The sequence below is a fragment of the Amphibalanus amphitrite genome, unplaced genomic scaffold (assembly GCF_019059575.1).
Source record: "Amphibalanus amphitrite isolate SeventyFive unplaced genomic scaffold, NRLGWU_Aamphi_draft 000181F_arrow, whole genome shotgun sequence".
Classification (NCBI taxonomy): domain Eukaryota; kingdom Metazoa; phylum Arthropoda; class Thecostraca; order Balanomorpha; family Balanidae; genus Amphibalanus; species Amphibalanus amphitrite.
In genome coordinates this window covers 749,786-777,136 of record NW_024881676.1, presented here as the reverse complement: position 1 = coordinate 777,136, position 27,351 = coordinate 749,786, and the positions used below count along the sequence as shown (strand labels likewise).

Here is a 27,351-nt window from a genome sequence, read left to right as displayed (position 1 = left end):
AATTGTGGCTGCGGGCAAGGCCCTAAATACAAATAAAATAAAGGCTGCGGGCAGCTGCGGGGTTGTTGAACTGACGCACTTTGCAATGCAATATTGCAGGGTTCATTGACCGCAGCGCAGTCAACAGTGATCTTCATATTTATTTATTCGTGGAATGCGTGGGATGGTGGTCAAAGAACTATGTATTACTATTACGACCTTGATTGTTGATTAAGTTTGGGTATTTCACAAGAATTCCGCTTCTGCTGCGTCGGCGAGACAAGCAACGATCAGGTGAGTAACTGAAGCTGAGCGTTTCTCATCGTGATTCAAAATTTAAATTCATAATCCTACGAGTTGTACGTACCATCGGAAGGTTCATATTTTGCAACTTTGGATATTACAAGCTGCTTTCAAAGGCTTCGTGCCGGTCAAGATTCTTACAGATATCAGCGTGCCGGTATTGGATTTCTGGCTTCGCTGGGATCGACAGACGGCTACACTAGGTATAGGGCCTTGGATTGGGACTAGGCATTTTTCGGTAGGTACGAGTACATACCAATTATGTAGATGTAGATGCACTTAATGCTCAGACCTAACGACAACATAGACCATCGTTAATGCTATGGCAGAAATTGAAAGTGCTGGATCGACCGCTGATGAATCAATACTGAGGCAGTCTCAGTCTCCGGTCCCTTAGATCAGCTCATGGGTGGAGTTCGGCGACCAAAGAAGTTTATAAACCAACGGGTCTGCGGCGTGCTTGTGTGTGGAGTGTTGGCTGATTCATCTTCTGTGTAGCTTGTAGGTAACTATGACTCACCTCTAAACGAAGCCGAATCACTCGCGACGGGCGACGTCCCAGCGCCTTCAGTCCTCGACCTCGCTCCCTCCGACGTCCCGGAATCCTCTCCTTCCAGGTAACCCGTTCCTCCTCGCTGTTCCTCGTCCTTCCGTGCGCCGCTGCCGTTCCCCAATCGGTGCGCTGCGCCGCGCCGGTCGCGCCGCGCCCCCTGTGCCGGCGGCACTCAGTCGACGGGGGCCGGCGCCGGCGTCGACACCGGCAGCGCGCGCGCACCGCACCGGCGGCGGCGGCCATGGAGCTGCGCTCGGCCGCCATCCGCCGTCTGCTGGTGGTGTTTGTGTGCGGCGTGTTCGGCTACGTCGTGTTCTACAACTCGCTGCTGATGGATCGGCGCGGCTCGCTACTGCACGGTGAGGCAGCCGGCCGGGTCAGGGAACGACGGTCCGGCGTCCACCACCCCCAACCATCCTTTCTATTATTCGGTCCGTGGGACATGTCACGGATCACGCTCTTATATTTTGGTCCGTCTTAAGAAAACTTTCTTGGATAGTTTTGTTTTCATGGGGATGAGTCAAACAGATTGGATAAACGCAGGCTGCGATGAGGCCACAAATCGATGAATATGACGCAGAAGGCGAATAAGTGGCTGCGACGCCAGCGTTGATGCGTGAACGAGAAAAAGGGATGTGTTACACACAAAAGATGGCCATCTTGAATATATGCAATTGACATACGGGTCTACAGCAGCAATGGTGTGAGTAATGAGTATGAGTCAGCAAACTGCGAACTGCGAAGCACGTAAATTAGTTTAAAGGGACCCTCCCACCTTCAAAAAAGTTAATGAATTGGCATGAAAGTGATGTCGCTCGGTTCAGAAAGAGCAAAAACGAATATCTACCAAATTTCATCGAAAAATATTCACCGGTTTTCAAGATATTAGACTTTTACTTTTGTTTACTTTTTGGGATTCCCGCTGTTCCTAGCGACTTTATTTGAAAGTGCGGCATTTGTTGCGCGCAAAGCAGCGTATACCACCACGTGCTACAAAACGTTTTAGTCAAACATTTAACGGACGTTCGAAAGCTTGATGACGTCATCAGATTCCCGTAATGGTTAAGAGATAGGGACCACGCTGGTCCCACCCTGCAAGTAAAGGGAAGAAATTTCTTGAACACCATAAAGCTGCGGGGGTTGCGACCAGGATAAATGGTGGTTTCTGAGCCTGGCCGCAAACTTGGCTATCTCAACTCAAAACTAATGTTAAGGTGGGAGGGTCCCTTTAAACGTGCAACGACCTATAATTCCCGGAGGCGGGACAGAAGAATGTTTGCGAAGACTTATTCATTGATAAGACAATGCAGCGCCGAAATTGGCGAGCTCAGAGCTGCGATGTTCACTTTCATTAAGTCTCCTGAGTGGTATGTTGCCTAAGCTAAGCCTATTTTTACGAGCCAGCTCGCAACGGGGAAGAACATGGGAGCACTCACACAGTCGTTCTATTTACAAAGCAGAGATTTCCCAAACAGTCGTGGTGATCACCGATCCGTTATGCACTCAATTACAGAGTGATAACATTGCTTGTATCGTGTTTTTGTGCGTAATTGGAGGAGGAAGTGTAATTTGTAAAACATTTTTGGATTCGAGTGACAAACGAACACTCAATAGGCTCTGTATTTGGATACCCTAAGGGATATGTGCACTTTGTGCAGGTACTGTTCCTTGCTTGCCGATGCAGGTGCTCATACCAACTTGCTTCCGCAATGTTGAATGAAACCGAACTTAAGTGCCTAAGCTATGCGACTTATTGGCCGGCATGCAAGGCTTTCATATGCACACCTACGCGACTTTTATTTTTATTTACTCGTATTTCACGTTTTCAGTTCTTTTATCTCATTTGATTGGAGGCTAGATGAAGTTATTGGATGCTCCGGTGCGCATTTCTCTAAAGGCACATATACCTACGTGATATGTGAATAATTTCGTACGTAGCCGTTCCTTCAAGCCTAAGAACTGCCAGCGAAGAAACTAGGTATCAAACGTTGTGTCGCATGGCCGTGGTTTGTGAACGTGCTCAATCTTGTCAATCTTCATGCATCGTTACGACACTTTGGAGGCGCTTTACAGCAGCAGCATTCAGCGGCTGTATGCTACTGTATGGACGCGGTACGCATTCGTTTACATTATTATCGCGCGTAGCCTACCTATGAACCGGAACGTATGGCCATGCCATCGAATGTGAATGAACGAATGGGGCAAAAAGGCACTCTGTGGATAGTTGCTCGAACTAAGGAAGGGCACTGGGCAGAAACTGTTATTGAGGGTTATTGATATTGCGTAGAGTCCCGATCATTATGCCCTATGCAAACGGAACATGGCCTTGAATCAAATAAGCCAGGTGCTGGAGCCAACGAGCGATAGAGATGACAAAATTTTGTGATGAAGCGGTCTGGTCCCAGATGGACATTGACAGAGTGCTGAATATTAGGTCGCCGATTTGTGTGTGAAAAAGAGACCTCTCGCCCCGCCACTGCCCTGCGTAACCCCAGCAGCGAACCGGTGTACATATAGCGCGGGTGGAGGGGAGTGGGTGTTTGTTCGATAAGTGCCGGGCGGGGCGGCGCAGCGCCCGGCGGGACTGTGTTGGTGGGGTGAGGGGGGGGGGGGGGGGGGACACCGGAGCCGGGGCGGTGACGATACCGGATCCGCCTCCGGTCACCGGTCACCGTATGTACACCGGCCGGCCGCCGTCACCGGGCTTCACCTGATGGTGTCCGGTGTTTGTTCCCTTTCAGCCCAGCTGCGCAGTGATCGGTTTTGGCATCCTGTTTTATATTGTTGTTGATTTAAGTTGAATTTGTTATGTTTTAGAGCCTTGGAATTGGTGGTGTTTTTTTTTGTGTGTGTGTTTCAGCTCGTTTTCTGTCCTATGTTATCTGTTGATATCATGTTGTTCCTTGCTAATCTCAGGTTCGCGTCTTTGGAAGAAATTTTGGATGTGTACTTACACACGCACTAAACGCTGATTTATTTACAACATTCGTCTGATTTATAAGAGGATGCCTATCTGATATCTTTTAGATCTTAGGAAATCTTAGATCTTAGGAAATGCCGGTCCCGTAGCTCAGTTGGTAGAGCGTTGGACTCCGCGTGGTGAGAGCACGCGTTCCCGGTTACAACAGTCCGGGTTCGAAGCGCGACGGGCGCTTGACATTTATGGGCCTCCTGACAGGTATGGTTACGGTTGGTGGCAGGCCGTAGCCAGGTGAAGTCAGTGAGGGGACCGGCCGTGCGCGGCTATGTGCGCACGTTAAACTTTGGACTCTAATTTCTGCCATAGAACTGGAATTGCGCGATCGGAGGGTAGAGGGCAGGGTCACCGCAACAAGCTTCGCTTAGCGGTGGCTCTGTCCTTGTGAATCCTTCCCATCAAAAGGTTCGGACTAAATTTATATAAAAAAAAATCTTACCTATCCCAGTCCGCAGCTGTCGCCGTGAATCGTGATTGTGTGCTACCGTCGGTACACGTGTAAATCATTATCGATGTCCGGTATTCACTAAAACCAGCTGTGAGCAGCGTATTTCACACGTTCTACCGTACACTATTGAAATGCCACGCATGTAACCGAGTACATGCACTTTTTTTGCATTTTTCCCGTCTACGACTGACAGGCGTTTGCCACCATTATCGTCAGTGGGTATGTCATGTGGCTCATATACTGCACGCATACGTATTCTACTGCTTGACTAGGATTGGAACGATGCAGCACTCTCGAGGCCGGAGACACGCTCCTCAAAAGCGCATGGCTGATTAAACGTTTTAGCCGTCACCTGTAGATCTTGCGTTCCTCCATCCCTCTTCTCCATAGTTATGACTAGAGACTTTCTGCAGTACCTACATACAAGTAGGGGAGAGAGGTCATATTGCGCCACCTTAAGGATATCGGCCTATTGCGGCTAAAGTTGACCAGCTGTCATGCTTGATGATATCTCAAATTGTACCTCAGTTATTTTGGCATCAAATTACAACTCCTAATTTGTATCACACCCATTAAAATTAACAAGAGATAAGTTTTCCGACACACCTGCAAAGGGCGCATTTACGGACTACCCCATCAAAAAGCGCCCATGCCTCTCATGTAAAAGCGCCCTATTAAAAACAATGGTTTGCCACCTAACTAAGTAGCCTATTTGAACGTGTCAGCCCATTAACCATTTATGCTGTGAAGGCTAAGGTAATGGTAAGGTGAGCGGTCTAATAATCAAAGTGTTCAATGAAATGTGTCCCAACCACCAGATGCTGTTTCTCTGGGTTGAAGAATAGGGCGCAAATAGGTTGGGCGCAATTACGAATGGAACACATTTTTCATGAGCTTCAAATATGGCGAGGACAGCGAAGCCACGGTGGTGATAAACTTTCAAAACTACCATTAAACGAGCAATTAACAATGATTATTAGTTGAATCACTATCTCTAAGATAAACCATGACACTAGCAAAGGTCGAAATAGACTGTTTCGCGTAACAAAATAGAGGAAATCACAAAAAATGGTCTGCGAGAAAGCTGCGACACCTCACCTGCCCCCGTGGACCGGAACAAGAGCGAGTTATTGGTGGTGAAGTAAATGCACACACTCGAGTATTCATTCGAATCGAATTTTGGACAGGAGGAAGGTGTGGCGCATTTAAGAACATGGCGCAATATGACCTCTCTCCCCTAGGTAGGAAACTCAGCGTACCAGATGCCGACGGCGATCCCTCGTTATCGATAAAAATGGAGTTATTTCACGGAATGAATACGAAACCGAATTAATTAAAGATTACTTATGAAAAAATAGCTATTGGACTGATGTGGCTATTCAGTGTTCATTACATAACGGCATTTGTGGTTGGCAACAGCGGACGATCGACCCCCATCACTCGTGCCGGGTGCGTTTCGTTGAATACTCTCATTTCAAAGTGCACGTCACTTGTGAAATGTCGCGCCCTGGCGTTATCAGCTTTGTCGCGCGCGGTGCTGACGTGGCGGGCCGCAGACTGGGTGTGTGTGTCCCTCTGTCGAACGGAGTGGGCAGACAAGCTGCGGTGTCAGCCCTTTTGCATCGCCCCGCCTGCGGCGCCTGCCGCGGGTAGAGGCTTGAGTCTACCGTATGTCCATGAGTCTATAGTTGGTGTTGTTGTTATAGTTGGTTTTTAGCTCACTGAATTCTTTCCAATGTAATAGAGCAAAGTGAAGTTAAGAAGTGCTCCAAAAGACACGCTCTGAAGAGTGGAGAAACCATGGTCTCTGGTCCTCCTTCTCCCTCTCTCAACTAGTTTTTTTTTTAATTAACCTTTTTAAATAGTTGTTGTTCCTAGTTTTTGCCATACTGCCCCCTCTCAGTTAGGTACCATTTCAATAATGAATTTCACGAGGCACGAGCTACATTACCTGAATTCCTGTAAAATAGATTTAAGTCCAACACATTTCCTAATTCACCAAAAAAATGAAATTGCAAACATCTGCCGGACGGTCAAACGTTTGGTGGACACTGGACCGGTGTCGCTGCATGTTTTCAGGACATGCAGTTGGCCTGCAGCAATGGAGTCTGGGTCCATTATGGTGTTTGGTCACGGTGGTCCCGTGTTACCCGAGGCCGGGTGTTGGTGACTTTTTGCCATTCCGGTGTGTCCGATGCTGGTATGAGGTCTGGGCAATCTGTGTATACTACCTATACGAGTACACCTTTGGTACGGGAGTTGCTCTGGTGATCTCATGGGCACTAGGGGTACCCATTTTTCCCGATTTTGGAAATTTGTGGGTGGGGGTGGTTTTTCCCATTATTTCGCGGCTCCTGATTCCAATGGTGCCAAAAATATTGAAATCAAAGGTGGTTTAGGGGTCGCGAATTGAGATTGAAATTTGCGTATTTACCTAGAAATATGCTTATTTTACGCTGATAGTAAATCGCAACGAAGGCAAACTTTTTGTTTCGAGAGTCGGGTGGAGGGGTCATTGAACGCTCCCTTTTCATCCAGATCGATGTGCTCCATCACGTGGTTACGGTTCAATGCTTTACTAGCGATCATTACAATGTCGATATTGTAACATTTGATGAAAAGCGCCGGGATGTTTTGCTCCTGTTGCTGGTATCATTCTGGTCAGCGTGCCATCATTTTTGATATTTTCTTTTTGTCTTGCATTAGTGACCTTTGATGACCTTTGAGGTCAAACTAAACTGTGAAGTTTCAGTTGCCATATCTCAGTTCATGACAGGCTCTTTGTGTCCATTATACAATTCAAGTTTGTGCAAATTAGCTCAGGATACATCTGACAGATCATGGCTCCGAATGTATTTCAAACCATGTAATTCAAAAACGATCAAACCATTTCGACCGTATACTTCCACAAGAAACGCCGTCCCGTTCGCTCACGGCTACGATGTAATACACCTTTAGACAGGGTAGGATAAATACCTAGGTATGGGTGTTCTATACCAAAAAATTCAACTTCTGATCCAAAAACAGAAACTCCAAAGAGTCGATTCTATCCATGCCCACCAACCATGTACCATTTCATTTCTTCAGTGGGGACAGATACACACCGTTCATGTAAGAGTTTCCGATACAATCCGATCATTTACGAGTTCATATTAATTATTCGACACGGGGGACTAGCCATGCGCTGATACGTGCACGGCTGATAGGTATGTGACGAAGAACTTTCACAGCTTCTGGCACAGATCATTTGTGATCTCAGGTAATTAGCGTCTGAATCTGAAGAACCTATAATGTAGCAGAAGATTTTCATCCTGCATGGGCCGTATGGTGGCACCAGGACGCATCATATAGAGGAGTGTGCGTGCAAAGGCTGAAGAGGAGGAGAATCAGGTCCGCCACCATAAGGTCCGTGGCCCACCCACTGTCTCGGCCCCCAGGCAATGCCAAGAGTCAGTAAACGGTTCTGCCTCGGAGTTGGCTGAGTCGTTTAGACTTGGTACCTTCCTAATTCTCAGCTTTAGGCAATGCCATTCGACTTCAGTTCAGCACCATCTGAGGGTTTGGACTGGGCCTGTGACTTGTGAGTGCAGCGTAAGATCCGTTACTTTATCTTGCAAGGATACTTCTGGCAGCGGCCATCACCAGGCACTAGTTCCATGGCATGATATCTGCACCCGTCTCATGTCAACAGCTGCTTGTAGTGGCACATGCCCAGAACTGGAGCCACGAGCAGTCGTGCACGCGTTCGGCCAGGCCAGTGCTGTCCGTCATCAGCAAGATTGCAAACATATTGCTTTCATAATGGGGTGAGGATGAAGTTCATTGTTCCTCTCCTCCTGTGATGTTCTCCGCCAGCTGTCTTTCCATATGCACAATCGCATTCTGTGTGTGGTTGTGGGTGTTTGTGGGGGAGGGGCAAAGCTACACTCAAGCACAGCGGTCACCCAAAGGCGCGGTGGTATAAAGCTTGCGCCCCTCCCTCTGCCGTCTCTGCAACTCCGGGACTCGGGGAGGTCGTCTAGCGAATTGGAAAAGGTCATGCATACCAGGATAGCTTAGTGCTGTTTTTATGTCTTTGTAGATATATTTGGTGCTCTCTTTTACCGCTGCACGTCAAATATACAACTGAAGTAGTGTTGCACGGTGTCCAACAGTCATCAATACCACTGCAACACATTGGCTTTGCATATTTATAGTCGTTAAAATGAAGTCATTTTTCCAAGTAAAATTAAAACTTCCAATGCAAGCTCGCGACCCCTAAAAGTAGTCTGATATCGTTATTTCTGTCACTGCTAGATCCAGAACGGAGCAAAAAAATGCAATAACATCAACCCCAAACTGTTGACATGGTAACCTTGTTCCAACATAAAATATTGCTAATTTGGTCGATTTTCCGCTAAAATTAACATTTTCATTTTGAATTCGTGACCCCTAGAAATCGTTTGGTTTCGTTATATTTGGCACAGATGGAATCAGAATAGACCAAATAATGGTAAAATTGACTCCAACCTGTTCGCATGGCAACCTTGTTCCAAAATAAAATAACATTATTTTGGTCAATTTTTCGCTAAAATTGGCATTTTCATTTTGAATTCGCGACCCCTAGAAATCGTTTGATTTCGCTATTTTTGGCACAGATGGAGTCAGAATAGACCAAATAATGGGAAAATCCACCCCCACCTAAAATTTGGAAAATTGACCCAAAAATGGGTACCCCTAATGGGCACCGTTTCCGTTGTGGGTTCACGATACCCGCGACACACACCGTCGGTACCGGAGGTATTGTCGGTACCAAGCAGCGATACAGATAAGCGGTATCACTGCAGCACGCTAATTGGTGTTCAAGGAGTAAATGAGGTCGACCATGAGAAGCCCCAGTTAACTTCAAGTCGAGCTCTGTTCACTTTTTCAAGGACAGTTCACGAAACAAAGTCCATCCAGATCCGGCATCGGAATATCCCCTCAGAGTTTGCCAATCATCTACAAGAACAGACTTTTGGTATTCGCGTGATTGTCCTCTTGGGTAGACAGTCCTAGACATGATCAGAATAGTGGCGGCTTACTTACAAGGGTACAGGTTACGTATCCGGTTTTACGCAGGTTATACAGGTTATATACGGCCCGGGACGTATGAAACCTGCAGGAAACGTTGGACGAGCCGGATGGACTACATGTCATAAGCAATTAGTTCAATTTACAATGGCCCGCAACAAAACGCTACAGTTGCCAACTTTGATACCTATCTTTCTTAATAGATTGCCTAGTTGGGACAGCTGAGCTGATTTGTGATGCATAATGCACATCATTTAATGAACTACATTCGTGCTCTTGGACAGAATCAACTTTAGCAACCGGTTGTTTCCAAGTTTGGCCTACACCTACCATCCGCGGTCTGGAGGCTGCCGAACCTTGTACTTGTACCTATGGTTCAAATAAATGTGTTAATATTGCGAGAAGATTACGATAAATTAAGATGTTCCTTTACCGAAATTGAACCATTGCTCGCGTTCACCATACTATGGAAAATTACAGAGCATGAAGTCTATCGGCGTAGGATTTCAATCAATTAATTACATGAATGATGGATGCCACATGTGCCTATATAAACGGGTCACGGTATTCATGATTGCATCATCTGTATCTGTCGTGGCATTAATAACTAACTGAATTGCTGGATGCGCTAAATCGATACGTACCGCAACACTGAGAACCAAACACCGATCGAGCAAAAGCTGGCTTCGCATCGAACGTTGCATAGGTAGTCGCGGTTGCAAGGTAATGGCTGCGAACTATCTAAATTCCAAACGTTCTCCAAAATCCTGCCTATATCTGCCATTTTCCACGTATAGTGTATACGGTGAGCGAGACGGGTCACATTCGCGGGCGTCCCGTCCGTCAGCCGCCACGGCACGTGTCACGAGTCGGTTCCATCGCCCGGCCTCAGTCTCGACCCATCCACGGCAGCATCGGCCGCCGGCCGCCGCTATCGGTACGGCCGGGCCCTTCCGCTCATTATCTGCAGGGGCTCTGCTCTTGCACAACCGACAACAGTATCTAATCAAGAGAGTGGGCTACCAAGATATTACTTAGCACAATGCCCTCTATTACATTTGTTCACGGCTCGACGAGACATCCCGATACCGCACTGATAGTAGTGAACGGGTGGGATGCGTTGGGGTCTTTGTACAGTTATCAGGGTTGCCGGAACAGCCTATACCAAAGTACCTATGTATGTATTCGGTCAGACGAAGTCTTTCATACGACACCCGCTCGTAGGTACTCTTGAGACTTGTGGTTTGATCCACTTCAGGTATTTAGATATTACTGTTCCCTGAGGCTATGGATGTTTCCCATCAGTAAAAAAGTGTCCAGATTCAGTGATAGTATCTTGAAGTAAACATGGATCGGTGATGAATTAGCTACATTTTTGGTTAATGGTGACATATGTTATTTAGCGAGACACTGAACACAATGACTACAGTGGCTACTGGCTTATCCTGGCTACACTGCCGTCAGCCGTGCTCGAAGCTCGAGAGCGCGTTTTACTGCGGACGGTGCCCGCGGTGACCGCCCAGTGACCCCTCTGTGGCCCTGGGTACATCAGCGCGCTCGCTTCCCTATTCCACCAGCGCGGCGTTTGATTGACATGTGCGAGCCGCAACTAGGCGCTGTCGACTCCCACTGCGCGGCAAGTGACAGCTGTCCGTCGACATTCAAACGACGTCAATTGTTGAGTGACGGAATGGAACAATTTTATATCGATAAGATGTGTGGCCTTTTGCTTTTTCGGCGCCGCCGAGGCGTTGTGTACGGGCGTCGGGCGTATAGCCATGGTATGGTTTGGTGTCGGCCGTAGGTCGGCACATCCGCACTCACATCCCCGAGTCAGCTCACACGTCCGGTCTTCCACTGCAGCTGAGATCATATCGGCCAGTTGTTCGTTTTACGACTGGCTGCACACGTTATCGGCAACACACAGTCACAATTCCAACAGCCAGCGGCGCAGTGCAATGCATGAAATTCCACACAGGCGTGTCGAGGGACGAGGGGAGGGGGCCGAGGCAAGACAAAGAGGGGGACGGCAAGTTACCCGAGTGAAGCGGATATCCAGCGCTCGGCGATATTGTGGAAATCGTACATACGGTGACGTTACCGCAAACAGCAGTCAGCAACACGCGTCATTACGCCTACCTATCATTTCCCTGACTTCGGTCAAATGTTGCTAATTCCAAGACGGCACAAGTAATTATTTTCACTAAATTTTTATGCGCAGGACGATCTTATTTGACGAGTTTGTGTCCGAAACTTGAATGTCAGACATAACATTCAAATGCTGCCAGCTATATGCGTTTTTCATCATGCAAATGGACCTGCGATTGGCAACTTCTAGCCCGCCATGCGTATGACCTTTTAGTTTTTAATGTCCGTTTATTTCTCATGTCAAGACTACCAAGAGCGGACGGAGAGCGGGTCACAGTCAGAACCACGGCCCGATACCTATCTGTCCCGACTGCAGTCTCAATCGTATCCGTATCGTATCGTCCCTGAACAAATCCTTTGATCCCTGATAAGCAGTTCGCATCCAATGAAGCAATAATGTGCCACAGTGTTCTGCTGTAATCGCGTGTTCTTCTAATAAACTGACGAAGGTTCCGACTTGCGCCATGCGAAGAACTTTGAGAATCGCGATCATTAACTGTGTGAATCTGGTGCCGTTTTGTGACAGAGTTACATTTGTTTCAGGACGTCTATTGCTACAGCAGCCCAGCAACGCGACTCAGGCTAACCAGGCTTCGGCGGGCAGCGCGGCTGCGCCTGTCGCAGACAGTTCAGCGCCAGCTCAAGCCAAGCCACCAGCGACTGGTGCCGCGGCGTCAGCGGCACCGGCGGCGGCGGCGGCGGGGCCGTCCTCACCCACCAGCCGCCAGAAGCCGCCGTCGCAGAGCACTCCGGCCGCGGCGGCCGGCACGGCGGCGCCCGTGAAAGACTCGATCCGCAGCCGGCTCGAGCCCGGATTCCGGATCGCCAACGGCGGCCGGTGTCCGGAGCGCGGCCGCGACCTGCGGCTGGTGATTCTGATCACCACCGCACCGGGCCACCAGCGGCAGCGCAAGGCCATCCGGCTGACCTGGGGCGGCTCCGTGGCGCAGCGGCGCGACGTGACGCTGCTCTTCTTCCTGGGCCGCGCCGCCGAGCCGCACCAGAGTGCCGTCGACGAGGAGCAGCAGACCTACGGCGACATCGTCCAGGGCAACTTTGTCGACGCCTACAACAACCTGACGCTCAAGTCGGCCGTGATGCTGGAGTGGCTGGACACGTTCTGTCCCGAGGCGCGCATGATCCTGAAAACGGATGACGACATGTTTATCAACACGGACAACCTGCTGAAGTTTGTCGATGTCCACAGCAAGGACACCAATAAGTTGTTCGGCCGGCTGGCCCGCCGGTGGAAGCCGAACCGCAGCGTCAAGTCCAAGTACTACCTCAGCCCAGAGTCGTTCGCGGGAAAGTACTTGCCCGACTTCGTGACCGGGCCGGCCTACGTGATGACTGGCGATCTGGTGAAGCCGCTGTACCAGGCCACGCTGGACGCCAAGTTCCTGACGCTGGAGGACGTCCTCGTCACTGGCGTGGTCGCCGACAAGCTGCACATCAAACGGGTGCACGCCAAAGAGTTTATCAACGACAGAATTAAGGCGGATACGTGTAAATTCGCTACATCAGTGAGTGTGCATATGGTGAAATTCGAAGAACAGTTTGATATATGGAAGCGTATTCAGGACGGCAGGACACGTTGCCCTCAGTACGTTCCGACGGGGGGCTGATGCCGCAGAGGGGACGCTTAGTCAGGTGTCTGTGATGGTGCGTGCGCGTCCGCCGGACCTGGCGCTGCGCTGTGTGCGCCTGTTTGTGTGCACCGTTCCCCGGGGACCGTCTGGGCCCGCGTGCCGGCCGACTGACCTCGGCCGGCCGCGATCATCGTCTCCACGACGTCGGTGGGCGGCGGCCGATCGATGGCCCGTCGGCGCCGGCCAGGCCGCTGCCCCATCCGCGCGGCCGACGCCCGTATTGAGCCGGCCGGTCACTCAAATCGATCCGGGCCGCGGCGGCAGCCCGGCCGGGCCGCCACCGGATGGCCGCGCGATACTGTCGCAGCCGCAGACACAGGAAGTGCTCGCCTCTGCCGGCGCCGTCTGAGCAAATGTCGCCGCCGCGACACCGTACTGTGATAGCGCGCCGGCGCTTGACGCCCGGTGGCGACCACAATCGCCAGGTGCCTTGACTGTATTGACCAGGACCGGGTGCGGGACCGGCAGTGCCTTGCCGTGCGTCACGGTGGTGAGGCGCGCGCGGGGCGGGGTCAGGGGGCACACACACGTCATCCCGGCGCTGTTTCGCCCTCCGGTGGTGCCGCCCGAGGGCCGCGGTGCACCCGGACCGACGGACGGACTGACAGAGACGGCCCCCACTCTCGGTCTGTGTGTGGGTGTGCGTGTGTATGTGTGTGCGTGAGGGGTGCGGTGTTTATGTGCTGACCGCCGTGGCTTGTCTTTCCGACACGGCCGCGACCATACGCTTTTAGCCGACGATGGTTGCCTTGCCTACGACCCCAACAAGTACGCTGCCATTGTAGTGGGCTATATATGTTGGACGGGTGCTTGCGACATACACACACACACACACACGCACAACCTGGCTCCTGATACTGACCGAAACAAACGCTATCCAATAGTTCTACGAGGGTTCCTGACTTTCAATTTAAGGTTAACTGTGATGCAGCACAAAGTCCTTGGTGGTATGGAGTGGAAAATCGCAATCATCTGGCCCAAGCACCGTTAACAATCAAACTACAAGGGTGTCTATATGTAGTCAATGCTTTGTTCAGTGTGTGGTGAAATAAAGTTGATGCTGGAGTATCACAAATTAAATGAGTGTGAACCTATAGTGCAGTTCAATGATCTACCTGCACTTACTCATTGTTGTTGAACAATTATCAGGAGTTACAACATGTATCGCCTACATTTTTACATAAAAAGCCCGAACGAAAGCCTCACAATTCTTATGTCAGCTTGATAACTTTCACAGCTTTATGAGTGAGACACCCACTGATGGAAGCGCACTTCATTATGTATGACGTATGCTAATCTATGACGCCAATCTCTCCTCGTTACTGCGTCAGTCGTCACGGATGAGCGCTGTGTCACCTATAGAACTGGCTGTCTGCTGAGCTCAATAGAACGCTGCTGACATTAGCCGTTTTCACGACCGCCAACTGGTACACATCTGGTACACATCTGGTACAGATCAGGTGCAGATTTTGTCAAATCAGGTTCAGTGTGTCTCTTAGCAGCTATCAGCCAGGGTTGCACTAATTGCTTATATGCCTGCTTTGTCATATTATCAGAGAACATCATCGATTAAAACACTGAAATGAATTCATACAATGAAGATATTTGCTGTAAAAGAAATTAGGTGCAGATTTGGTCAAATCAGGTGCATTCGCCGGATAGCCCGTCGTGAAAACGGTTATTATCTCGCATGTGCTCACACTTGGCGGGGTAGAAGCAGGATCTTCCGGTGCAGACCACTTACAAGCTCGTCCTTCTGTGCCGTGGATACTTGATGCGTAATATGCTAATGGCGTAGCGTCATACATACGAAACACATAATTTTCTCGCCAGAATTTCGCGATAGCTATTTGCTCAGCGGCTAATTGTTATTTTATATTTTGCTTGGAATGGTTTCACGTCATGACACACGATAACTGAGCCAGTGATCTTTTGTAACCACTGTTTGTCGCGTCAATGTCGCAGTCACCGCTGTTTGAAGCGAGACCATTTAGTAAATAAATGTCAGTATTCTGGATTTAAATGACATCTGCGAATATGTACCCTTGGATACGAATCTTCACAGAGAGCATGGTTTTACATCGACACTAAAACAAGGAGGTATGCCACTGATATGCCGCGAAAAGCCCCTTGCGACTATGCGCGTCGTTTTTCGCGAAAATTTTCACGAATCGAATTCAATGGACATGCAAGTTACCTACTCACCTACTCAGCAAGCTGTACAACATATCGCATATGTTATCCAAGAACCGGACGACCTAAAACTGCGAAACCCGGTACAAGGTGGACGCTCCGGGGATTCATTCAAGGAAAGCCGGACATTCAGAATGCTCCGTCGTCGATGACTCGATACGAAGCTCAGATATTTAACTTTTATTGGAAGTTCGCCTGGGTAATGTGCTAGTACGACCATCAATAATGTGGGTAACTATATACAATACTGATTTCATGCGGTATTTTGTATTAGCTCGGGCTGCTAATGAGGCTGGGACTTGGGAGAGTAGGCGCCGACTAATTGAACAACATGCGTTTTCGCCGCGTCGGTTTTACTCGAGTCTGTTAGTAATAAGCTATACCCGGGGCCGCCGCCGTCGGGTGTTGAGACCGTCGGCCGGTGCTGGCCGGTGTGTCCACCGGGCCCGGCCCTCTCAGGGGCGGACCCGGGCTGCGTGTTGCAGGACTGGTCCATTACTCTAATTGGAGCTGGTATCTGTGCGGCGCGGCCGCGGCAGGCCGTCACTGCGGGTCCGCGCGGTCGATATGGTCCAGCGGACAGACTGATGGACCTGTTATAGGCGGCCACTCACCGGCCAGCCGTATCCACCCCAAACGCTCCGCCGCGCCGTCCGCACTGTGCCGCCATGGGCCGGGCAAGGTCGCGGGGCTGGGTCGGGTCCGGGTGGGGCAGGTCGCTCCAGGGAACTACATATAGTGAGGACGGATCGGGACATAGCGCTCAATATACCACTACGGAGGTATGCGAGCTATTTACATCGGGCTTCATTCACTGGTCTGAAAGGAAGCTGTTTTGAAAGGCGACAAGGGTAATATTCACGCACGTGCTATTTGAGGCTTCCTACGGACCAAATGTATCACAATAACCATATATATTTTAAAGGTCGGCCGTTCAGATGAGTAAGTTTAAAATAGAACGAACCTGATATCCTAAACGAAATTGTTTCACTTTTTCAAGCAGAAACACCAAACGTAGCATCAATGGTCGGGTCACAACGCATAGTTCTTTCAAGTGAAATATTTAAATCCGAAAATGACGAAGCCGGAAAGTCGGTCATGTCTAGATCACGGTGTCCAAAATTTATCATTAGCATTCCTGAACCACTGCGCATATATGCGCAGTGAATCACAGTTTACAGTGAATATAGGCCCAACACTCGATGTGACGGGGCGCTCTGTGTCCCCCCCCCCCTTGCCCCGCGGCACTGGGGGAGGGGAGGGGGTACCGGATGTCCTCTGTGCGGTAGCCGCCATGACTGTCCAATGCACAGTCGGCCGCTTCCGTCTGGGCTTCCGGTGAATGCGGTCCGCTGGACTGAACGACGATGGTGCTGTGTGCTTTGTTCGGTCTTTCTGCCTGCTTGTCTGTCTACCAGATAGCGTGCCTGTCTGCCGGTCTGTCAAGCTGTCTGCCAGTCAGCGGATCTGTCTGTCTGTTGCACGGTCTGTTAGTCGGCTACCTGTCTTAGGATCATTTAATTACCTGTTTGTATGGAACACACACACACTCCCTCCTCCATTGATGTGTGTGTGTGGGGGGGGGAGTCACGGTGACTGTCATCTAGCAGAATGGCACTGTACCAGGCCCCACCCACAGCCGGTGAAAAAGGGTTGAATAATGAATTATGTCGCTGTAGCCTACATCGCGCTGTTGTCAGCAGAGCACCAATTGTATAGACATACCTATATGTTTAATAAGCAGCAGCAGACAAATGAGGTGCGCAGTTGAAATAATCCCATCCGGTAGGAAAGTAATCAACGAATGTTTACCACGCTGGGTTTGGCTATATCCGGTAACTGATAAAAAGGATGCAGGTAGCGGCACAAACGATCACAGGGCTGTGGAACTACAATAGGGTTCAACGTCGGGTCACATGCGGTCACTTTGGGGTTCAGCTGGGTCACAATGGGTCAGGTCAGGTCATAGGGTCATCTGGGTCACATGTCAGCGCCTTCAGACTTGGGCACCTGGATCCGAGAGGACGACCCAGGTCACCATGAACAGTCCGGGTCGTACGTACCTAGTTGCCCACAGGTCGAGGTCACAGTGATCAAAACGAGTCAATAGACGACACTTCCGGCCTCCGGGCACATGGGTCAGCCAGCCTTAAGTACAAATCATTACTAGTTCGCAAGTCTGAAGTCATGGAAATTGGAAGGACGACGAATCAGAAAGGACAGCTAATGCTGAACTCCGAATCACTGAATGCTGAATGACGTATTTTGTCGCCTCCCGTGGTGTCGGTTAGAGCCGGCTCGGCTAGTTGGCATTCGCTGACTGAACTGGTCCCAACGCTTAAAACCAGCGACGCAACTTCATCATCATACATCCTTGCTTGCGCCGCACTTGAGGATATCACCACCAGATATCATGCATCAGGCTTGTATCAGCTTCCGAGCTGAGGTCATTATCACAATCATCAACTGAGACCCGTGACCGGTGAGATGTGCAAATATGTTTTTCACGGTCTGGTGCTCAGCCTCGCACGCTTTGTAACTGCGTAGCTCGACCGATGCTCTGACTGATCTCATCATCAGATGCTTTGCGTTAAAACGATACGGTTTGCTCCGGAAAGCGTCTTCCGTTCCGGTCACTCGTTCATTCACATATTGTTCTCGGCTGCTGAATGCTGATGCAGCGCCCAGCGGTCTGAGGCCGACAAACGACATCGCAGTGCAGCCTTTCTAGTGCGGACGATGCCTTAGCATTTATACGTAAAGAGCGGCGTCACAGTGCGTGCAGGTACACCTGCACTCTGCAGCGACTTTGACAAGCGTTGCGAGGCCGTTGGAGTAGATTAGCGTATGTTCATATCGTGTCCGCCAATATCGGCCAGTTTGTCTCTGAACGTGTCGGTGTGTGTGTTTGGAAACCCGTAGCAATGGTGCATATCCGCATTCGGCGGGTTCACACTGCACCGTCAATCGCCGCTGGCTTTGCAGATGCCTGATACGAGATGCTTACGAGATATGAGGTCTGGCACGTAGCTAAATAACGGAATGTTGTAAAGGAGGTCTCCGGGATCGACAATCGACAGTGACTGAGGATGGCGCCACTGCCAAAAATCGTTGCAGGCACTGTCAAGTGCAGATCGAACGATATGACGGACAATGCTCCGATCTGCGTGCGGCCTCGGTGCCTTCCCTACCGAAGGCCGAAGAGATCAAATTACAAATGTCAGTGTCACGCGTTCAACCCTGTGTGGAGGTCATCAGGTCCTCTCTGCAGAAAATACGTCAATCGTTCCAATTTGCAAGCAGTACGGAATTCTGATCATCCCTGCATCGGCTATCACTGATCGAACCGGTGTTACCGTGATAAGAACCACAATGGAATATGGAGAAATAAATATAGGTATGTCTAGCATATTACTATTAGTACCCGAATGGAATGCTTTCCTTCCATGGATGTCGATGGTTTCGTCGAACTAAGGGACGCAAATGATGTGAATAGGAGCGCTGGACATTGAACTGCGTTCTATTAAAGTCTCCTAATCGCAGAAGAGTTGCAATGACGCGGCAGTTTCGATACGGCTATCAGTTTCGGCGCAAAATTATTACTGTTTGCATACGGAGCGTGACGCGACTGGAAATCATTTTCGCAATTATATCCAACACCAACACCGACACGTTGATTTGGCTGGATTTGGCATTGTATGTGCGATGCGATGACCTTCTGACCTCTCCATCTCCGACCTGATCTCTCTGATAGCCGACCTCTGGAGGTGCACGGGATCACTGTCTACCGGTGGTGGTGAAGCATTCCCAGATTATGTCCTTGCCGCCGGTCAATGTAGGTACGATCACACCGGAGTGGAATGCTGCAGTGACTGAAACAAAATGGCAGAGGAGTGAGGACCAAGAACCTATAAAGGCGACATCGCAGGTGCAGCGACAAGGCGACACGCAAAGTTGGGTTATTTTACCGCGGATCTGGACTGGATTGAGTGAGGTAGCTCAGAGTGGTTCATCAGACTGAACTGGGCGGGAACCTGGTCCTGAACGGACGGATGACTGGCGTGTCAGAGTCGCATCACCGCATAATGACTAGGCAAAACAGCTTCCGGCGGAGTTTTGCGTGACGTGGGGACTGGAGTGATGTGGTTGTAACAATTGTAACAACACCTGTATCCGAGTGTCAATTTAGTCACATCCGAGTTCCGACACAAATACCACGCGAAACGCCAAGCGTCTTATTAATGTCTAGAGATACCTACCTACTTGGCTGTCGCCAGTCACCAGACACCATGGCCAAGATTCTTACCATGGCAACGCTATATCAATATAGCGCTGTCATGGTAAGCTATACAACGCTATATACGGCCTTGGGTGTTTAGGACCCCGGTATACCGTATATAGAGAACTAGCGTTAGCCTTGGCCCTTGGGCAGCACCGACAGCACCAAGATTCTTACAGATTGGGCAACACGAACGGATGATGCTCAGCTGCACCAGTGGCACTGGCGACCAGCTGCAAGGCATGTCAAAGGCCCGATGGTTGGTTGGTTGGTTTGGATTAAGCACCACATCAAGTGGACCAAGGTGCTAACCGGAACTGGCTCACGCTGTTCCAAGCGGCCAGACAGCGGCGATGTCAAAGGCCCGACGGGGCATTCCAATCAGAATGGTGCTCAACTAAAGGCCAAGCCCGCCAAGGCCCTCTATACCACTCAAATGACTGACTGTGGATGGAGCCTGGATGACACCTCTCCAGAGAAGGCCTATGCTCATTCATGATTACTTTTTAAATCCTTTTTTCTAAATCCGCGACGCTGCGGCATCTTGGCGGGATCGTTGACCCGCGCCGTTTGAAAAGCCAATGAAAGGATACCTATGTAGGGTTATAGAGTCTTCTTTATGCTTATAACAGTCTGCAGTCGCCGTACTTTGAGTTGGCTGTTGGAGCATAGCGTTGGAGCCACTGTTGGAGCATAGCGTCTGAGCGTCTTCATTATTATTGTAACAGTAAGTATAATCGAATTCAAACAATTTTTGTCGTGTAACTTATCGCAAAATATCTATATAGGTAGCTAAAACAAATGCAGTGATAAGCTATCACCGCACCATGGATGAAGTATTCCTAATCCATATACCTAATCCATGACCGCACTGTTTTAATTTTATTTATGATCCTTCATTGGTCGCACATGCGCATTTTTTTGTCTAATATTTCAAAGAATACTCAACTAGGAATAATTCACTCTATGCTCAGTTTATTGGCGTCATCAAGCATTCCAGTCTAGGCAGATCTTAGTGTAAAAATTTTTATTTTGAATGCAAACAAGGATTGGAAGGGCAAATGTAGAGTTGTGTAATGTTTACAATTAAAACTTATACTTGATTTTTCTAACAGAAAGCTGGTATTAAAATCTCTCTTGCAGAAAGCCGTGTGGAATATTGTATACGTCATAAGACCAATATCTTTTTCGTCGCTGTACAATCCACTACTCCAGCTCTTGTGAGCTCACGCTATTTTGTGCAGTGTATAGTTGTAATAAATCAATCAGGGGGATGTCGTCCCGGTTCTTCCCATGTATTATTCGCCAATCAGCTTAACACTACCGGTGACGTCACTGGTGGACCGCCAATCGGGGCCGGCGCGGCCGGGCCGCGAGTTACCTAAGTGTGGAACTACCCAGCGCCGAGCCGGCCGGATGACGTCACACCACGGCCAGTGCCGGCGCGGCGGCAGACTGGCCGAGATTGACATGGTCTTAACTTGGCGAAGAGGCATCGGACGCCAAACTTCTGCTGCAGCTATTAATCAGGGGCTTCCGACTTTATGTTGAGCCATAGGGAAGGCTCCGGCGGTGCACTCCGGCCCATATGACGTCACTGCGTTTCCGCTTCTTTCCCGTTTTCTGAGGGGTTTGGTAAATAAATTTCGCAGTTTTTGGTCCAAATCGATTGAATTGTGCGTTTTTCACATTGTCTAAAGATACCAGTGTGTTGTTTTACTTGGTTTCTGCGATAAAGCGTAGCAGTAACTTAAGCACAAAGTGAGTTATTTTGCAGCTGTTTAAGGCAGCTTAACAAGTCTTCTGCGTATATGGCGCGTGTGTGACATGAACCGATTTGAATTTTTCTGCAGAAATATGCTTGTTGTCATTTCAATGATTGATGTTGTTTTGAGATTGTGATGCTTTAAAATGTAAGATTTTATTTTAGATAACTGAATCAAGATGCCAGCCTGTGCTGTAGCTACATGTAAGGTCTGGAGTGGAGGTTGGTCGAACAAGAAAACTGAAGCCTCATTTTTTAGATTTCCAAAGAATCCCGAAGTCCAGGCTGCGTGGGTGCATAGGTGTTACCGCCAAGATCAATTCAATGTAAAAAACGCTGTTGTGTGCTCTGAACACTTTGTTGAGACTATGATCCATCATATCTAGTCAAGAGAACTCTGATGCCAAATTGAAATGTGAAGCCTTCACTGAAACCAGATGCCATCCCTTCAAGGAACCTACCCTCAGCCTCATCACTGTCAAGGTGTGTTTTCATTAAATGTTAAAACTCATGTTGCCCATGATAAGGTAGCTAGAGTATTAGCTTTTATGAATATGGTTGTACGTCAGTTTTTTTTCTTTGTGTTCTTTTGTCGTTAGAATAAGATGCATGCCGTGCCTGCAGTTGGGATTGTTTCCACCACTGAGGCACATAGGCTCATTACAGCCTGTTGATATCATATCACATGCCCCTCCCACTTTCTTAATTTCCTTGACATCATTCCTGGTTCACCGTCAATTTCATAATTTTGTAAGTTTCAACTTTCACAGTAGGTAGCTACCTCATGGGTGCTCAAGAACAGGGCCCAGTTTTTGTGGTTCATCTGTACTGAAGGATCAGTCTGCAAATTATGGCAGGGAGCTTGACACTGTTCTGGGCTGAAAGCACAAAATCGCACCCAATGTGCACTGATCTCCTCTGCCCGGACCCTGCAGAGATACTCAAGCTTCCTACTTCTTTTCCCATTTTTCTGCCTCAGATCTTCTCCCTTTTGCCCTGACATCCCTGAATTCTGAAACCTGCCCTGTTCTGATGTCTGCATTATTCAGATCTTGTTTAAATCTGCCACATTTTGCTGTCAGGCTAAAGGTGTTTCATTTTTATTGTAATCTAAAATAAATGTTCTATCTCTATTTGTTTAGGCCAGGAGATGACACCAGGGGAGGCCGACTCGAGCAGAGGAAGGAGAGGGTGGTGGTGAAACAGCTTCTTGAACAAGGGCCTGGACAGATGGAGATCAGTGGCAGCGACAGCAGGTAATACTACCTATGTCCTATGTTTCATCAAATTTAAATCCTTATTTCAGACTCGTGAACATTTTAATATAATCGGTGTATAAAGTTGACCTTTTTCCTCAAAGTAAAATATTTAATTGACTAAATTGTATTTAGTGTTTGATTAAATTACATTTCGTCATTAAAGGTAAATACAATTTCGTCATTTAAATATTTTACTTGGAGGAAAGGTCAACTTAAACAATAATTTTATTTCAAACTTATGAATAGTTCATTTTGAATAGCTTCTTGCATGTGAGTACATGTGAATGTACTCACATGCAACGGTAGTGAGAAACCAGATCGGCCATATACTCTGAATCAATCGTAATTGATGCATTGTCTCGTTTCAGCTTCGCGATCCAGCCGACGAGGAGGCTGCCGAGCAGCACGAGCAATGGGAGGCCGCCTACCAGTCGGCGATGGGCCAGCCGCCTCTGCCACCCGCCCCTCCTGCTCACGAGGACAACAGTCCGGACACAGAAGAGGCTGGGCCATCCAATACTCGACCGCGGACCGCTGAACTCGGCGTCAACCGCGAGGCGCTCGCGTTCGTGGCCGGCTATGTGGCATTCAAATACCGGCAGATCCGCGGCGACCTCGGCCAACCGACCTCGTCTTCTCTGGCGCCAGCGTCCGTACCGAGCCGCTGGCTGGAGACAATCAGCCGCGGCAGCCTCTACGTCCCCAGCCAGTGGTGGATGGGCGTGGTGGAAGATTTCAACGACACGTTCAGTGACGTGATGGGGCCGACCGCGGTCAAGACGCCTGGCATCGTGAAGCGCCTGACAGGCTGCGTGCTCGCCCGACCTCCAGGGCTGGACGAGCGAATCGCCAGGAAGCTGGTAAGCACGCGGCTGCACCTGCGACTCCGCTGGCTCAACACCGCTCGAGCAGCAGCTGAAGCGGAAAAGTACCAGCTGAGGAAGCTAGCCCAACACGCGAAGAGCAAGCGGTAGTCGGTGCGCTCACCTCCTACGCAGACGAGGCCGTCGGTCGGCACGTTGCCTTCGGACATTATAGGATGTGCAATGTGCATACTTCTGTTTGGACAGAGCGGCGGCGCCTGGCCGCCTGCCAACCTGTGACCCCGCCAGTTGGCCGGCTGACATTGGCCGGATGGGGCCGGTCGGTGCGCTCCTCGTGTGTGCGGCCGGTGTGGTGGGGCGACGGGTGATTCTCGACGGGTGATGGGCGAGTGTTGAATGATTGAGTCGCGTGACTCGGAGCCGGTCGGGGTGAGTGACTCTGAGACGGTGGGGTGGTTGCTGCGGTCGCTGTCTCGCCCCGCCGTGCCGAGCAGCGGCACGCCGAGGACGAGAGTTCCAGCCGAGTGATATCGGAGTCAGCCGCGGCCGTGCGCTGCTTCAACAGCCTACCTTGTTCGACATCTGGTACTGGCTCCGGTGGGGGGTCGTAAGTGTAACGGTGGCAGGACCTCTAGTGACAGTCACTCAGCTGATGACTCTGCTCACCTAGATGTTTCTCGGATCAGCGAGGGCATGGACTCAAGTGCGGCCGTCTCTGGAGGTTCAGTAAACCGCCGACAGACGGGGCTGGACAGACCTCGCTGCTGGACTGTGCGCGGGAGTCGGTGGTCCAGCTGGTGTACCTGTCTCCACCGTTGCGGAAGGAGGGTGTACACAGTAGCGGTGGAGGCGGCGCTGGAGGTTCAGTCAGCGGTGCCGACCGGGTAGCTGGGCAGGCGACTACCGAGAGAGATGCCCGGTCCTGTCGGCCTCTCCACCGGACGGACGGCACACGGGCGGGAGATCTACTGGACGAGTTCGGCTGAGTCCGCCCCTGCCGGTGCCACGCCACAGGGCGGCTAACCCGCGGCGGGTCTAGTGAACTGGGGAGGAGGGGGAGTGGCAGTGAGTCGCAGAGGGAAGGGGCGATGGTGGTGACACCCTGACATTCTAATGTTCAACCTACTGGACGCTCAGTGCCATTGCCAGAGCCAGATAGTACAGGGAACGGGTCGGGCCGGCCCTGATGTCGCCAGGGCCGGGAACCGGTTCAGAAGGGACGGGACGGTGTGTCTGGAGAGGGTTTCTCATCTGGTCAGGTGATGAGCTTGGGAGGTTCGGATGTGACTCGTGTGTCCAGCCAGGTGGACATTACATAGAGATTGTTATTAGAGATGAGTAGTTTCTTACAGATGTTGTCTCTGCTGTGAACACGGTGAACTGTTTCACACTACGGTTTGTGATACTGAAAGCTGTGAAATGCTTTTGATGTTGATTGAGTTTCGTTCTGTTGAAGCAGTTCCTAGTTCTACTTACTATTTGTAATGTGCTATGACCGTCCGTGATGTTTTCCGCGGCCTGATGTGGACGTCATCACGAATGATGCCCGAGGCGGCTGACCGATGTTGTACTTCAATCCTAGTATTCTGATGCCTGTGATCTAGAGGGTACTGTGGTAGGGTACTTCATCCATCGGCGTCACTTTTCGGCACGGTGTTGTGATTGGCCAAACTGGCCGTTTGGTGATCTTGAATTCTTGAGGACACTGACAGTCTAATAGATCACCGTATGGTGACTGCTGTGCTCCCTCAGAGACATCTGGTGACTAGCCACTAAGGTTCCTACCCCTGGGACATGTCACAGAGGACAATCTGCCGACGCTGTTTTCCCTGTTCCACCCACCAGACGACGTCGCGCCGCACATCATCAGGATAGGCAGCTGTGAGCCGTCTCTGGCCACGAACAGCCGGTCTCGGTGGTGTGCGTGTGCCGGCGGCCGGCGCTGTGCGTCGCCTATGACCAGCAGAGTACCAGCAGAGTATGCAGATGCACACGGTGTGGCGTGTGCGGCGCACCGAGCCCACCGAGTGGTGGGCGCCCGACGCCGGCGAGCTCACCATGGCCGCCACGCCGCACTCGCTCTCGCGCTGTCGGTCGGATCGTCCCCGGGCTCGGCGCACGGCTCGTAGATCAGGTCCGAGGGAGGCACGCCGCTGCCACGCAGCAGGAACAACAACCGTCTGAACGTCTCCGCGGCACTGCATAGCCTCTCGGCCGGACCTAGACAACCTGGACAAACATACGCGGATAACGATCCCTGGCTCCCTGCCGACCGACATTAGCCCAGCTCTGCCGTGGATTTTCATAGTGCATTACCTTCCATGATTGTGATTGTCGGGAGTATGTATAAGACATTTTCGAAATTTTAAACGAATAACATGTGTTCACAAGTCGCTCTAAAGTATCATTGAACGAAAAAATCGATGAAATCGACGTATTTTCCCCGATGTTTTGAAGTTTTTGAAGATGCTGTTACGCAATAGCGGAATGACGGCCTCGAGCTTCAGAAAGTCAGTGACGTCATTTTCGTCAGCTGAGCAAAAGTAAACAAACGCGAAATGCTGTTACCTCCTATATACGGCCTTGCTATTAATCACATTTCATCAGGGTTACCAAAGCTTGGGATTTGTCCCAAGATCTTGGGATATTGAACCCGACCTTGGGACCTTGGGATTCAACAGCAAACCTTGGGATTTGTCCCGAGCTTACGACTCCCGCTAAGTGCTGTTTTAGAGTCATATTTTTCCCAGGTTTATGTTTGTATGATATAAAACTTTATCGGAATTCACTGGGATTGTATTGCGTATGCAAGTGGACTTGCATACGCAATACAATCCCAGTGAATTCCGATAAAGTTTTATATCATACAGACTCCCGCTAATTTTAGCACATTTTTTTAATCATTGGAAAAAGGAAAAGTATTAATAAAGACCAAACAAAGGAATCAGGAACACATCTAACACAACTTAATTGTTTTTTTTTTTGTAAACCGTCCTTTTTGGACGAACACAACCGAGCGTTCTTTCGTTTGGTTTCACTGTACCTTACCAAGCAACCAACGAAGCACGAATAAGTTATCCTTATTTGACGCGTCTTCACTTTGTTCTCCCGTCTCAGCTCTCAAGTGAGGCATTTAGCGAAATACCCAGTGGCTTCCGCGTCGATTAACACCCGGCCTGGCCGCCTGTTTGCGAATTGTGACGCCCGACGGATCGGAGGCGGATCCAGCTCAGAGTTTTGGGGGGCAAACCATAAAATTTATCGATTCTTTCCATGCATCGTCCATAGGCGTAATGTTAAAATTATGCCGTTTGGGGGGGGGCAAATGCCCATTTTGCCCCCCCCCCTTTGATCCGCCACTGCGACGGATCATGCTTCAACTCGTAAAACCCAGGCAGGTAACTTGCTGTGTCTCTGTACCTATGCCTGCGTGTGTAACTGTGCCGAATGCAAGTTATGTTAACGATATTGATTTATTTAGTCAACCAAAGATTTGAAAATACGTCAAATACACTTTATTTGCTCTATATTTGGTTTCTATAGACCTTGGGATGCACACTGGGCTTTGATCCTGTCGACCTTGGGATATGGAGCTCGATTTTGGGAAATTCGCGCGGCGATCTTGGGATTTAGAAAAATGCCCGTTGGTAACCCTGCATTTCATGCGTTTCTTCCATGTGTATGAGCTATCAAGTCCTTCGAATACCTAATGTGTAGGTGAGCGTACCTGCATTTAGCAGTGTGTGCTATGCTATGTGGATGGGCACATCCGACAGTCGACACACTGCGCAATGGATTCCGATATTGCTTGGCTGATTCTGGCTTTGTGTCTTCGAACGAACCATTGAAAGGGAGGACGTCATTTTTAAAGGTTGTTAGGTGCACTCAAACGTTTTAAGATAAGCAACTGCTGATTGAATTT

The 27,351-nt window shown here is 49.8% G+C and overlaps 1 protein-coding gene and 1 long non-coding RNA gene across 2 annotated transcripts; both read left to right on the top strand.

Moving 5' to 3' along the window:
* The first annotated feature begins 24 nt into the window (after positions 1 to 24).
* LOC122384080 (beta-1,3-galactosyltransferase 5-like) lies at positions 25 to 14,189 on the top strand. Its single transcript, XM_043371069.1, has 3 exons — positions 25 to 273; positions 900 to 1,194; positions 12,004 to 14,189. Exons 2-3 carry the CDS (start codon positions 1,077 to 1,079, stop codon positions 13,083 to 13,085), a joined length of 1,200 nt encoding a protein of 399 aa, XP_043227004.1. The 5' UTR covers positions 25 to 273; positions 900 to 1,076; the 3' UTR covers positions 13,086 to 14,189.
* A 7,216-nt stretch (positions 14,190 to 21,405) lies between these two features.
* Positions 21,406 to 26,956, top strand: LOC122384120. Its single transcript, XR_006256988.1, has 3 exons — positions 21,406 to 21,829; positions 22,489 to 22,602; positions 22,974 to 26,956. It is a non-coding gene; the product is annotated as an uncharacterized LOC122384120 (long non-coding RNA).
* The last annotated feature ends 395 nt before the right edge of the window (positions 26,957 to 27,351 follow it).

Bases quoted from the DNA above. Each gene is read 5' to 3' on its own strand.
- LOC122384080 (XM_043371069.1), top strand. From the start codon at position 1,077: ATGGAGCTGCGCTCGGCCGCCATCCGCCGTCTGCTGGTGGTGTTTGTG. The intron at 1,195-12,003 runs GTGAGGCAGCCG...CATTTGTTTCAG, and splicing joins GCGCGGCTCGCTACTGCACG to GACGTCTATTGCTACAGCAG.